At 50.4% G+C, this 14,600-nt stretch overlaps 1 protein-coding gene across 2 annotated transcripts; it reads left to right on the plus strand.

Moving 5' to 3' along the window:
* On the plus strand, positions 6,293–13,745 carry RNF223 (ring finger protein 223). Of its 2 annotated transcripts, none has more exons than XR_002444379.1 (2): positions 6,293–9,573; positions 11,975–12,109. XR_002444379.1 is itself a non-coding variant. In XM_021417333.1 (2 exons), exons 1-2 carry the CDS (start codon positions 11,612–11,614, stop codon positions 12,820–12,822), a joined length of 900 nt encoding a protein of 299 aa, XP_021273008.1. In that variant the 5' UTR covers positions 9,580–11,611; the 3' UTR covers positions 12,823–13,745. The 2 variants fall into 2 exon arrangements, 1 of the variants encoding a protein (XP_021273008.1); XM_021417333.1 differs by lacking the exon at positions 6,293–9,573 and adding an exon at positions 9,580–11,663 and having other exon boundaries at positions 11,975–13,745.

Genomic DNA, 14,600 nt, shown 5'->3' on the forward strand with positions numbered 1-14,600 from the left:
TTTATGACAAACCCTGAAAGTCCATGCAGGAGATGTTCCAGATTTCGGAACAACAAAACAGATGGGCACGATGGCTCTTTGGTTTAGAGCTGGGGATGAGAAAAACACTCCACCCCACCCACAGTCTAATTATGAACAGAAGGCATTACAGATGATGGGATGGTTCTTCTGGCCAAGGTTGCTACCAATTGTGATAGAAGAACTCATGTCCAAAATCACCCTATATTACTTTCCTGCCTATGCTGTCTTAGAAGTACCTCAGAAGTGCAATGTAAAAGAGAATTGGGATGATTTGTGATATTTCTATTAGCTAAACCTTTCGGTACCAGAAGCAACGCTTTGCAAATTGGATTTGTGCTGTTGTCAACGTGGTTCTTCTCTCCTTAGGTGTTCCTCCTTTGTTATGTAACAAAGCCTTCCTCTGCAAGAAGTGGGAAGTGGAAAAACATAAATATTCATCACTCTTAATGAACCATTTATTTCCGCATGCTTAGTTGAAGGTAAATTTACCAAGTATGCATAATGAAATGAATTAGTCCTAATAAGGTTTAAATCTTGTTCAATTTCCGTGGCTTAGTCAACATTTTCCATACATTTCTCATCCGAGAGAAAGGGAGGGAGGGCAAAGAGGTGGGGAGGGAGAAACCAAAACGACTCCTGAGGCTGTTGGTGTGAGAACAAAGATCCAGCATAAACTACATAAATAAACATGAGAGCGTATGAAGGTTGTAATGAGTCTAGTAATATACAGCTTTAATTACTATCACATCGAAAAGAAATTCTCGATGACGTACTGACTTCCGCTTGAGTTTTATTACAAAGTGAACTGCATCCCGCAATGCAGAGCATCGTGTTCCTGAGCAATCGGATGAACCATTTCTCCTTTTACAAAAATACAGTGTCATAAAACACATGCATATAAAAAGCAGAAAAGATCGGTCCTTCCAATACTTTTAGTGTGTGGTCAGGCCCACGTAGAAACTCATCTTTCCTTTTGCACCACAGAATGAGATGTCGGGCAGCCCCGGTACATCTGAGCCTTTATCAGAGCGGCACAGCCTACGAAGTGCTGGGGGAAATCTGCTCTCCTCACCTGGAGAGCTTCTTTATCTGGGAGATGCGAGCGGCTGCATTTCCTCGCTGCCGTGTGCATGGCCACGGCTCAGTGCAGTTCTCCTTTATCGGAGCCTCTTTCAGGTTCTCTGTTCACAGAAGGATCGCTGAGCCATGGAATTATCAGCTCACAGCTCAGTACTTACAGAGCGTGCAGGGAGAGCACTGAGCAAGTGTGGCTCTGGTGTTCATCACCAGCACCCGAGAGCAAAGCCAAGCAAAGAATAAACCAAGAAACAACAAAACCCCCGCTTCCTCAGCCCTCCATTCAAGAGATGGATTGTTTCTGAAAGAAGAAAAAAAATAAATTACAGCAAAGGAAGCAACAAGGAAACAGCTTTGCGCAACAGGATTTCCTGCCAGGAGCTTTGGGTCACAGCCACTGGACGGGGTGATCTGGGGGCTCCCTGCTCGCCAACTGTGGGGATTCTGCCGTTTATGGGGCTGCCCCTGGGGGCTCAGGTTGGCAATTTGTAAATATCTTTCTCATACTCAGGAAATTCACAGCATACTTCAAAAGGCACGCACGGAGCTGCAGGAGGAGGAAGGAGCCTGGTGCGGTTTTTTATTGCTTTTATGAAAGTAAATAGCTGCCATAGTTGGGGAGACTGGCAGCGCATGACCCGCAGCCTCACGTCTGTATCTGTGGATCTCTCCATTAATGCTGAGGGCAATTTTCTCTCGGCTGTTCTCACAGCTGAAAGCTTAGCAGAGCTCGCCTAGTAAAAGCTATTACCGCTTTGTACAAAGCCTTGCTTTTGTGTTCCTCACAAATTGAACTTCAAGCTGTCATCTTGAATAACAGGGGAAATCCATTGGCGACTTTAAAACTTACATTTTGATTTTAAATGAGCTCAGCTTATGGCAAGAGAGGCTCGTAGAAAGCCACCTGCTCGCCAGGTCCAGCCACACAACACACAAACCACCCTGTCAGGTAACACATCTGTGGGCACCAGAATTGTAATTCCAACTGCCTTTCTCCCAGCTTCCACAATATCATTGGCATATCTCCATCTCACCAAGAAAAAAGCATGAAGAAAGAAGAAAAAAAAAACCCTTGCTAGCATTGGGCTTGCCTATTTATACTGCAGTCCTCCCAAATTAACACCCACTCAGTGGGCAGGGCTCCAACAGCTTGCTAATCAGAGCTCTGATCTGGAGTGGTTTTAACTCTATGCTTGCTTTGTATTTAGCAAAAGATAGAATAACTTATTTTCCTTTCCCCACTTCTCTTTTATTTAACAGCTAGTTCATGTCATCCCATACCTCCAGTTTTCTGCGTCCAGAAGCAATGCGTCATCCACCATGGGGGCACCCAAGGCCAGGTTGGGCAGCTTGATTTAGTAGTCGGCAACCCTGCCCACGGCAGTGGGGTTGGAACTGGGTGATCTTTAAGCCATCCTATGATGCTTCAGTTCTTTTGGGGTCCAGAAGCAACATGCCATTGTTAATGGGTTGATAGTTGGACTGATGGGTTGATGGTTGGATTGATGGGTTAATGGTCAGACTAGATGATCTTAGTGATCTTTTCCGACCTTAATGATTCTATGATTCTATCCTCACATGCAGCAGTATGTAAATATGACTTAGTTCACAGTAAAGACAAATGAACAAGGCAAAGAAATGAAAAAAGTGTTCTATTCATAAAGGTGAGACAATGAAAAGTCAATCACCAAACCCAGGCAAAAGCATAAACAAGAAGATGGCACATCAGCATGAAGCAACAAAAATTTAAGGAATTCATCTGCCTGCTTATGAAAACAGGTTTTAACCCTTCAGACAATGAGCAGAATGCTTACCATGGTGTAATTGTCTGCATTCTGCTTTCGGTGTATGAGTGACCTGGAATGCAAGCTCTAATCACGGCTGTGCCCAAGGGTTCTTCTGTGCCCAAGGCCATCAGATTCCCAGGTGGACCTCAGCACCTCCTGGACCTTCTGGACCTTGGCACCGCGCGGAGCTCATGGAGTGCCACTGTGCCTGATGTGCTCCTGGCTCCCTGCTCCATCACCACCTGGGGGCATGGCGGGGTGAGGCAGCGTGTTTACCCAGGGCTTCATAATGCGCAGGAAGTCGTCAGAGGAACCAGCAATTTTCCCGACGTCCACTCATGGCTATAAAATCTCTACTCCATAGGCCTGGAGGGGGGTGTTTGTGAGCTCCCGCTTGCTGGAGGCACATCTCGGACAGCAGCACGCTGCCTCGACGTTGGCTCACTGGGACCTCTTGCAATGGGGTGTATTTAGTTCCCAGGATGATGTGAGCTGGGTTTCTGTTTCCTGGGGGTGGGTGTTTAGGGGAATGAGCACGGGATCGAAATCTCCGAACCCACGTGCTCATGCAAGAAGGAATTTCCTAAACAAAAGATGTGTGGAGCCATTGTGTTTGATCTCTCTGGTTATACCCTGAATCACTTATCTTTTCCTTTCTCCTTTGGTGCAAACACTGCAGGGACAAGAGAAGGCTTTCTGCGTGTCTTATAGCTCACCCCTCTGAGCACTACAAAAGTAAAACTACTGCGCTTTCTCCCTGTTACTAAGAATAAGACTAAGTAGGATGTTCCGTAGTTGAAAGAAGAACCATGGAGATGACCTGCCTCTTCTGTCGGAGCCTCATCCCTCCTCCCTAAAGCAACACAGCCTGTAAGTGGTGCAGCACCACCTAGCCAGGCAGCGGGATCTCGTCTTTACGACATGGCAGCCTGTTTTCCAGGACTGTAGCTCTCCAGCGATGCGATGGCTCTGCATTGAAATGCGAAGGAGGAGGTGAGGAGGACGGGTGTCTGTCATCTGCACTGTGTCGGGAACACTGAAAATAAATAGAAGCGATGCAGAAAGTAAAAAGTAAATCACAAACTTTTGTCCCAGTAAGATTTGTTGCAGCAAAGAAGCAAGGCTGGAGGCACAAGCTCAATCAGCACCTCTGCGCTGAGAGTTCCCATGCATGAAAGATCCATGCAAGAGTTCAAATACATTCTCTGACATCCTTCAGAGAGACAGAGTGGCGATGGGAGGAATCTCTGGGGCACACAGTTCCGCTGGTATCTTCAGCAACACGTGTCTACACGACATCCCTGCAATCTGAGCGCTGCCCATGAATTCAGAATCAGGTCTCTGGGGGCTGCTACCTCGGTCTAGAACTCAATCTTTCATCCCGCTAACTAGCTGCAGGTTTTCTATGGAGAACACACAGCAATTATATTCCTTTACTTCCTCACTTTAAAAGATTTCATTCTTCTGTAGTTTTCGCCGAATGAGAGGCAGGGCATGAGATGCTGAATTTTTCATAGAGCCAAAGGTCTGCTCCTGGAAGCTGCAGAGCATCCTCGGTTTCTTCTGAAGTCGGTGTAAGTAGTGCTGTGTAGCACAGGATTAGGCTTGAAGGAAGCAAGTGTAAAAAAATAATTTGCATTTTCTATGTAAACTAGAGTCAGTATCTGTATTGGCAGATGGAAGGCGGTTTGCACTGAGAATACAAATACTATAATGCACTCTGTGTTTTCGCATGCATAAAGGATTCTGCAGTTCCATTCGTTGGAGGGGGCCAAATCCTACAACGCTTTTTGGAGTTCCTACTTCCACTGCTCTGAAACAGAGCTCCTTTACAGTAAAAGCATGGGGACATCGCAGACCGAAGGCGACAGAGCCGCTAACCCCCTGGAATTCTGGATCCCCAGTGATGGAGTGGTGAAACCAGCTTGTGTCCACTGAAGATCTGGGGAGATACCGCCCAGGTTTGGTCTCTCTAGACGCACTATTACAAAACAGCAATGTTCCACTCATCCCCAGAGGGAACGGTCAACAGACTCCAGGCCCAAGGAGAGAGCTGCAAAGTGCTCCCATGTCCTACTTTGCTAAAATAGCATAATGAATATGTATGTGGAAAATGGTGGCAGTGTGTTAAAGGACATCACCAGTGATGGCCCTTTCCCTTCGGATCATGAACTGAGCTGGCGTCTCTCCTTGGAGTGCGAAACACAGGAGTGTCTCTGCAGCTCAGATCCATATGTCGGAAAGGATTTGGGGGCAGAGTCAGGCCTAGAGATGAAAGTACGAATTAAACTTTTACGATGTCATAAAGAACACCCTGATGTTCTTTTTACATCTCCCTGTGCAGGTAACGGCGATAACTTATCTGATGCACCAGAAGGGCGTTTTACCCTTGTGCCAACTTTGCCTTATCTCGCTGGGACTCGGCACACATCTCCACATCTACTAATGCATTTACAAATTCACTGAGGGCACGTTTTGTGTTCTCGCCCCACCACATTCTTTGGGATCAAAGTACAAATCGCTCTCTTCAGCCCAGGCAAACACGGAGGTATTTTGCTTACAGAACTTCTAATCAGCCTCGCACCTGGGAGATGGTCCTATACTCCCTTAAGCAGTTGAATGATTAACTGCATGCAATAGTAAGACAAATAAACATCCAACTGGAAATGTAATTGTGAGAACTAAGCCTATGGATCCTCCCGAGGTACGTGCTGGCCATTGCTGATGTGCAAAAAAGCATTCAGCCACCACGTGGAGCTGTCAATTCTCCATCAGTACTTGAGATACTAAAGGATTGCAAAGGAAATACAGACCCCATCTATAAAATACGGATACAAAATGATCATTGTTTAAAAAAGACAGCTGTGTTGTCATGTCCATCGTGCGCCCATCGTGCCCGTCATTTCTACATTGCAGGCGTAGGTGGGAGATAAGGAACTGTTTCTCTCTGGGGCTTTACAGGCATTTCGCTTCTGCTGTTGCAGGATTATGATAAGGCTCAGGGAGGTGTAATTAAGCTTCTGGGATGGGAAAGGGGACGGTAGGTGGAGTCCTATGCCTGTTCAGTGCAGAAGAAATAGAATGTCATTGAGGCCAAAGGGGGCTGGTGCCCTACCCCAGCTGGAAGTGACGGAGGTTGCCACGTCTGTTTTTCTGCCAGCCTTGCTGAGCCCTATGGAGAAGTTCTATTGACTTCTCAGGTCATACACAGGGACTGTGGAATTCCATCTGTGGGGATATCAGCAGAGAGCTCTGAGGGCATCAGCATTTACCGCAGAGGAGCCTGTCCCTCACCACCGTCAGCCCCTTTCTGCAGCAGCCTGTTGGGGTCCAACATGATGAAATTCAGCTCCAGCATGGCAGGATGTCCCCACTCAGGTGCATCAGCCTCCCGACAGCTCCTCCTGCTCGGATGGGTGCATGCAGCCCATTGCAGGATGAGGCATCTCTTCTGCTGCATGCATGCGAGTCTGAGCACAGCTGCGGAGCGGAAGGGAAGGATCCAGGCAGCAGAGGGCAGGAGGCTTGTTGCATAAGCAAAAGTCATCGGGGAATCGAGATATCCCCACGAACATTCTGACATCACACCCCGTTTCCCAAATTCAGCACGTCCCTGTGCGGGGCGGGAAGTGAGTAACCGCAGGGACATGACCTCTGTGGGACAATGTGAGAGCGACTCATGGTGCGTTGGTGAGAGCTTGTTGGGGCTGCCCCTCTCGTCCTGCAGCGGTCCCTCTCCTCTGCAGCACAGTGGGTGCAGCTGCCCCTAGGCTTGCGACAGCAGCCACACTCCCGGGTTGATCCCTTTCACCTCCTCCAACATTGCACTGCCCCAGCAGCGGGCTGAAACCTGGAGCAGCTCAGCCAGACTTTCCTTGCAAACCGCTGTAGAAGCGCACGGACATTTGGGACGGCCACAGTCTTCACGGCCCGGTATCACGGATCACTAGTGATCCTTTAAACCACAGTTTATCCGTTGATCCCTGTCACTTACCCCTTTAGAATTAAGGGGCTGGAACAAAGGACCTGACGTCATGTGCAGGGAATGGCTGCTATTCCTGCTATTCAAGAGCGGCCATGAGTGCCTGAATCACACAGCCCCGAGCTGCTGAGCAGTAATGATCACATGAGGTGTGGGGCTATCAGGAAAATTACCACGTTGCCTGTGTGCCTTGTAATGATTATCTAATCGTGGCGCTTTCCTGGTGACTACAGGAAGCGAAGGACGGTGCTAAGTTAGGTGCCAGGTGGATCCAGTGTTGGAGTGTTTGAGTGAGATAAACCATGGGGCAGCTGGTTCCAGAGCTGGGCCACTCAAGAAGGGCATTGCTTATAGGACTCTGACACTGTTTCCCCTTCCAGCTCCTGTTTAAAGGCTTCTCCTTGTGCTCTGCCATGCTAAGGTGCATGGCTTCCCCTGGGGATGCTCCCCAGTGCATTACTCAACACCTTCTGGGCTCCTGTGCACCAGAAAGCTTCCCCTATTGATAATGTCCCTGATAACCATAGTTACTGGAAGGCTCAGATACATCTCTGAAGCGTCTTGAGATGGCCTGATAGAAGCAGTTACAGAAGGCCAAAACATAATTACATCAGAACTATCCCACGGTGAGGTGCCGTCTCACTTACATGATGACTCACCGAGCTCGTTCCTGACGGGACGGACTACATGCTTCGGAATTCCGATAGCCACAGGTACAACCTGCTGCTGATGAGGCTCCACTGAATGCCTGGCCAGGCAGCTGGCTGCACGTGGAGCCAGGCAGATGGAAGCTCCGTGAGCTAGCATGGGAAACAGCCCTTCTTCACCCTGTTTACCACTCTGCAGCACTAATTGTAGGAACGCTGTAGGACCACAGAGCGTACCTCTTAAGGATGGGTTTGTAGGCAGGAATAACGCTGCACACCTCGGAGCTCTGTCCTGCAAGCCCGAGCCCAAGCAGCTGGCTCCTGGTGCTTCTTGTTGGTTTGTTGTGTTTGTTTCCCAGCCATCATTATTGAGTGGCTTTGATTTACCTAAAGCATCGATGACAACAAGCCAAGGAAACCAGCTGAAGCCACACTCAGCAGCCTCTTTTCACTACTCTGTGCTATGATTGCTTCTTTCTGCAGCAAGGAGCCCAGATTGCAAGTCACACAGGCCATGTCTGCAACCAGCTGGCTTCCCACATCCCCTGGAAATAGTACGCATCCCTGAGAAGCCCTCAGCAACTTCACCTGGGACGAGAAGGGCTGGTAAATGGAGGAGAGCCAACAGCTGAATGCTGCAGTGTTTCCATCAGAATTATTAGGATGCTGCAGGGGCAGGCCTTTGGCTGGGGCCACCGTGATCCTATGTGACAGGGCACACGGCGTGTCCCAGCCCAGGGAGGGGCTGCGGGGTTGGATTGCCACGCGTCACGCACACGGAGTGCGATGGGAAAGCAAAGGCAGAGAAAATGAGGCTGACACAGGCAGAAGGATAAAGGGCTTAAAGCGGGCTTGGGGCTGCCTTTAGAGCTTGGAGGAGCACTGATCATCCTCCTGATGATCAAAGAGGGAATTGCTGTAGCTCCACTGAGTGCACACGGAGAGATCTCGGCGATACCCAGCGCACGGTGCTGAATGCAAAGCACCGACGTGTGCGCAGTGGTACTGAACATCGCTAACTCCGAGCCCAATTTAAAACCAAAGTGCCTATGCGGGTGACTCAGTGGGCAAGCCCTCCACGAGCCTGACGCACAGCCCTCCCCCTGCATCCTGCCAGGCAGCCACGCACCGTGCTGCCAGCACAGCAGCAGAACAAACAGAGGGGCACCACGAGGGGCTGCGACCCTCCTGCTGAACGGACCCCACCAAGGGGCAGATCTGGGAGAGCTCCATCTGAACCTGCTCTCTGTTTCCCAACTGTTTTTTAAGGGACTCCCTAAATACCGTCCTGAAAAAAAATCCACGGTCTCACGTTGTTTTGTTTAAGGAACTGAGCCAAGAAAATAATTATTTCTAACAAATGAGAACTAAACCAAACCGTGAAGGTTTTCCCATCCCTCCTTTCCCCACCTGTTTCCTTATCTGCATGCGAATTTAAAGTTGTTGGCTTGTTTCTCTGAGCCACAAACCAGTGCCCTTTGTACCACAAAGGCTTTGCACTCTGAACAGCATTTCTCTGCATCAATTACTGCCAAAAGCTGCAAAGGAGGAAATTCCTCCTCTTGCATCCCATGCAGTATCATTTCAATAAAAGTCTATAGGAGCTGGAAGCAGAGTTGTACGATGCACTGGAAGCAAGGTGGCATTACAAAGAATTATTTAAAAAGGTCCAATCTGGGCAAAGAGCTGTAAGAACTCGCTGGGAAGAGGAAGGTGTTCCCCTGCACAGAGGAGATGACCAAACCAACACCTCCCACCCGCCCTCCGCGTGCCATCTCCTCTTATCAGGGCTTCCTGGGAGCTGGCTGCAGTGGAAGAGTGCCGGGAGCCAATGGGTGACGCATGGCCGTGGGCAGGGCGGGCGGAGCAGGAGCTCACCTGCAGCCAGGAAGGTATAAGAGGCTGCGGTGTGCGGCCGCGCGGCCACTGATGCGGAGCTGCTCAAACAAACCCAAACGGAGCCTGGGAGACACAGAGCCTAGCTGGAGAGAAGACACTTTGGGGTGGCAGTCAAGAGCCCGGAACATGCTTTTCTCCTTCTCTGCTGCTCTCTGAACAGGTATTTATAGCGTTTAACCTGCTGCGCACCTCCTCGCTGTCTGCTCCAAGGCACAGCTGCATTGGGAACGGTGTTACAGGGCTGGCGCCGAGCTGCGGGGGCTCTCAGGTTTGGTTTTATGGGGGTGGGAAGAAGCTGTCTACAAGTTGCTGGGAAGCAAAAAGTACTTGACTCAGTCAATTTGAGGCCAGGTGGACGCGTGCCTGTGGGATGGCTGAGCTCAGTTAGGGAACGGTTGAGTTGTGGTGCTCCAAAGTTCTGGTTGGAAACAGCTGCACAAGCTGAGGAAGAGCGCTGCGACCACAGAGGTCTGAGCAACGATCAAAGTTGTTTGTGTTAAAATAACCACGCGTAGCGAGAGAAATTCGCTACCAAAAATAAGCAAGGTTGGGCAGGGCAGCGGTAGCGCCTGGGAGAAATCTGGTGCTGGCTTCCCCACGAAGCAAACCCAACAAGCATCACTTTGAGCGAAGGGAAGATGAGGGCACAAAGGCTTGTGCAGCCATCTAAGAGTGCCCACTGCGAGCAAACTTCCTCAAGTTTATTCTTAAGACACTGCTGCTGTGCTATGGCTGTCATAGAAAAAAAAACCAGCAGAGCATCTGCCAACCCAAGCCGTTCTATCACTCTGTGATCTTTTTCAAATCGGTTATGGAACGAACATTTGTGGAAGCGTAGGGGTGGGGATCTGCAAAACAGGATTTAGTAAAAGCAAAAAAAAAACAAAAACCAACAAAACAAAACAAAACAAAACGACCAAAAAGAAGGCAACAAAGCAGGGGCTTTCCTGTGTCTTTGTGCCAAGCGGGGTTGGGTTTGTAATTCTGCAATTCATCAGCATCTGCCAGGTAGTGCTAAAATATGCACGCTGAGCCGCAGCCAGGGAAAGAGACAGACAACAAATATTCCAGCTTGCTGAAAAGCTCAGATAAAAAAGCGCAGACGGAAAATTAACTTGAGGAGAGGCTCCAGTGAGAGAAGAAATAAAGGAAGTGTTTAAGCCAGTGCTTTGCCATTGACAGTGAAGTTTCCTCCCATAGGTGCAGTCCGGGAGCTTAAGGTTGGTTTTGGTTGTGGCAGTGCTAACCACAATGGGAGATCATGTCCATACATAAGGGAGATATTTCTGTGCAACGTTAGGAATAGGCAGATCTTCCCCATCCCTTACATCAGCCTTTCTGCTAAGAGTCTGCAGCCCGTCTTGTTGAGCCATTGCAGGATGGAAGGCAGGCCTGTAATTACAGAACATTTCTGACTTGTCACTGGTAAATCTCTCATCACAAAGAATCAAGCCCGGCCAGTTCAGTGATACGCCCTAAAAAAATGTTCCCTGGGCACACGGCAGCGTGGCCAGCGCTGAGAATTTCCTCCAGCCAAACACTTGCTTTCAGGGATAAGCACCCCCCTATCTGGAAAGCCATACAGCTGGTATCAGAGTGTGCTCAGAGCTGCGTTTCCAGCCCCAGATAACTGGGATTCAAGGTAATACCCAGATTGCTGGAAGGCTGGAGGAACTCAGTTGTAAATCAATTTGCTGGAGCGGCCGTATCAGCCGCTTTAGCTCAGGGCTCCGCTTGTACACGGAGAGAAAGCAGAAAGCAGATGGCAGCACACAGCAAGGCTTGGGCTGCGCTGGCGCTCCTCCAGCACTGGGAACAGGGAAGAGCTGCACTTTCCTGGGGAAAGCAGAGCAATAAGGAAACACTGGCGAATTCCCCCTTGCTCTGGCCCAAAAGCCATTTCCTCCAACGATTCGTTTCTTGCTGTGTCACGGTGACAAGATAGAACAAACTTGGTGAGATAACAGCGTTTCCTCACTCCCTGGGTCCCGCTGCTGCATGGAAGCGTTCGGATCCCACCGTGCACCAACAGCCCCATTGGTGCCACCTGGCAGCCCCAGCACACAGAGCACCCCGAAGAGCTTCACCCTGCTGCTGCTCCGCCACTGAACAGTGTTATCTATCTCTTAGGCCTCACCATAGTATCTGAGTGCCTCCCAGCCCAATAGGCTGCTATAGGGAGGTCCCTCCTTGACCCCATGGAGTCCTCTGCTCTGCTCCCTGCTCAGGTGTTGGGCAGCACCACCCAGGGTAGGTCCTTTATGTTTTCTCTGCCCAGAGCGAGGTTTGGGGAAAGGCTGCAGCCATCTGTAGAGCCAGGGTGACTGTGGTGGAAAGGCTTTGGCTGGATGGCGGATCTCTGGTGGCTGCTCGCTTTGCAGGTTGGTTACCTTCACCTTCGGCACGCAGCATCAAACAGGGAGCTCTAACAGGGATTTTCCAGCCTCTGGAGGCATCGCAAGCCATGAGCTTGCTCTTCGGTTGTGGGGTTAAAGATAGGTCTGGTGATGGGTGTCTTCGCCCTGTTTAAAGCTAAAGCTGTGCTTGTCCTTCTCTTGCAGAGTCTCCCAGGGCTCTATTCATCTCCTCGGGCTCCGTCATGTCGTGCTTCACCCAGCTGTGGCACTCCAGCACGCCGGACTCTCCCACCAGCCCGGTCCCCGCATCTCCACATGAAATCCCCATTCCCATCAGCCCTATCGTTATCACCTCTCCAGTGGACAACAAGAGGAAAGCGAGGTCCCCCACCGACAAACCAGGCTCTCCAAACCCAACATCCCCAAAGCCAGCCTCCCCTGTCGAATGCTCCATCTGCTTCAACACCTACGACAACACCTTTAAGACCCCCAAGCTGCTCCAATGCTCACATGTTTTCTGCCTGGAGTGTGTGGCCCGCCTGAGCAAAGGGCTGCCCCCCAACCACCCCGAGGACCAGCTCCCCTGCCCCTTCTGCAGGCAGCTGACCAGCATCCCGCTGGAAGGTGCCCCAGCCCTGGAGACCAGCAAGGAGCTGCTGGCCACGCTTCCCCCCGAGCTCCAGGAGGAGAAGGTGCTCTGGATGGAAGGCACCAAGCTGTGCTGCCGGCAGGCTTCGGATGACCCCGAGAACCCAGACTCGTGCATCTCCATCGACGTCGCCATGAGCAAACCCGAAAGCCCGGAGGTCCCCCCGACGGGGTTGGCGGGGAGGCTGTCCCGCTGCGACATGTGCGACGACTGGAAGCGCATCGTCCTGCTCTCCGCCCTCATCATCATCCTCTTCTGCATCATCCTGTGGCCGGTGCAGTGCGCGCTGAAGACGGGGAACCTCCGCTGCTTCACGAGGACTGTTGCAATGAGCAGGCCAGAATATCTCCCCCCGAAACACACCACAGCAGCCACGCCTGTGACACAGCTCCCGTTCCAGTAGCACGAGGCAAGAATGTGGCACACCTCCCCGAGAGCATCCCTCGGTGAGCTCGCAGACCCCGCGGTCCCCACTCCCGTTCTGTGCCCACACTTGGATGCACGCACTCACCTCCAGCAGCCCAGGAACGCTCCCGGGTGCTGCCTCAGCTTCCTGCTGCCAAACTCCATGGAAACCTGAGCCTCCAAAGCTGCTGCAAAGGTGTGATGGGTGACGGATAAGCTTGTAGGACTGTTTGCCCACAAGCTGGATATACCAGGTGACAGCGGCTGTAGCTCCTTCCAACTCTTTTGGGGAATTAAGGGCTGTCTTCATGGTTATTCCTAAGAGGAGCTGGGCTTGGGAGGGTAAAGACATGTCGAAGCTGCAGAAGCAGATGAAAATTCACCTTATGCCACACGCTCGAAACGTTTTGGTTGTGGATTCAGAGCAGGAGGTGTGAAATGCTGCCTCCTGCTGACAACGCATCGATCCATCCCTGCTCCTCACCTGAGCTGAGCACCGCCGAGATTTCCAACAGAAAATAATAGCCATCCTACTGCTGTTATGTTTTTCTCTCAAAGAAGGTGCTTAAAAAAGAAAAACCCCTCATCCTTTACCTGGAAAGGAGACCGAACTCGCCCTGAGCACAGCATTACACTGTGAGCCCTCCGTGAGCTTCCTTCCCACCGCTCCCAGGCCAACTGCTGCTCAAGTGACCAAAGTTCCACCTTCTGACAGCTCTACCCTCCTCATCTTCCACGGTGTCAGTATTAAGACACGGGCCAGTTGCTTACACTCTATTTTTATTTAACCCAGTGATCTTCTGACAATGGTCTTCATGAAGAAGGCGGCTTACAATTAAATCTTGTTTATTCAAGCACATGGATGTGAGACAGGATTGTATGCAAGTACCATGTATGTATTAAATTATGTTTTATACAATGCAAGGTGTCGGTGTGTAACATTTGCTCCTTATTTCCCCCCTTACTGGAGGTGTGCACCCCCAGCTCGTGGTGGCCATGCAGCAGCAGCACAGCTGTACTCTGCCCTTATCCTGTACCTTCATACTTACTGCCATCCCAGTGGTGCTGTCCCAGGCGCAACCGCCCCTGAAAAAGGAGAAGCAGCAAAGACTGCTCATCTTTTGCTTCCTCCCAGCTGGATGAAAGATGTTTCCAGTCTCTCTTTGCAGCAAATCTGATCTGAAATATGAAAGGCCGAAGCAACAGCAGAAATATCCTAAGTCTGTTGCTACGCAAAACTTCTGGAAAGCTGCTGTGTGCGTGCTGTACCTGCAACACCTTTGTTGTTTAGCTGCAGGCTGCTATTATCTGTGCCAGCCACTGCAGAAACTACTCCAGGCACTACAACAATTTCTGCCAAAGGCCCTGGGCTCAAAAGGGATTCTCCCTTGCATCATCCCATCCACTCCCCACTGCTTGCTGCTGGAAGGATATCTTCACAGCACCAGCTTAAGTGTGCTCTTGGAAAAAGCGGCTCAGTGAGACTTAGGGCAGAGAAGGTACTTCCATTGTAAAAGGTGCATTTGAGATTAAGCCCCGCAAACTGGCACTAGCAGAGATGAAGTGCTTTGTCGCGTGCAATTAAACTACTGCTCAGCCTCACTGATGACACCTGAGGGCAGGGGGGAGGGAAACCAGCATCTTCAGCCTCATCACACCCATTGTTATGGTGGTCAACAGTGAGCACAGAGATGTGCTCACAGTCCACAGACGTTCAGGAAGCCCCTTGTCCACACTGATTGTCAGTCACTTTCCCAAACCACTTAAAAAGAGAGG

The sequence above is a fragment of the Numida meleagris genome, chromosome 20 (assembly GCF_002078875.1).
Source record: "Numida meleagris isolate 19003 breed g44 Domestic line chromosome 20, NumMel1.0, whole genome shotgun sequence".
NCBI classification, from domain to species: Eukaryota; Metazoa; Chordata; class Aves; order Galliformes; family Numididae; genus Numida; species Numida meleagris.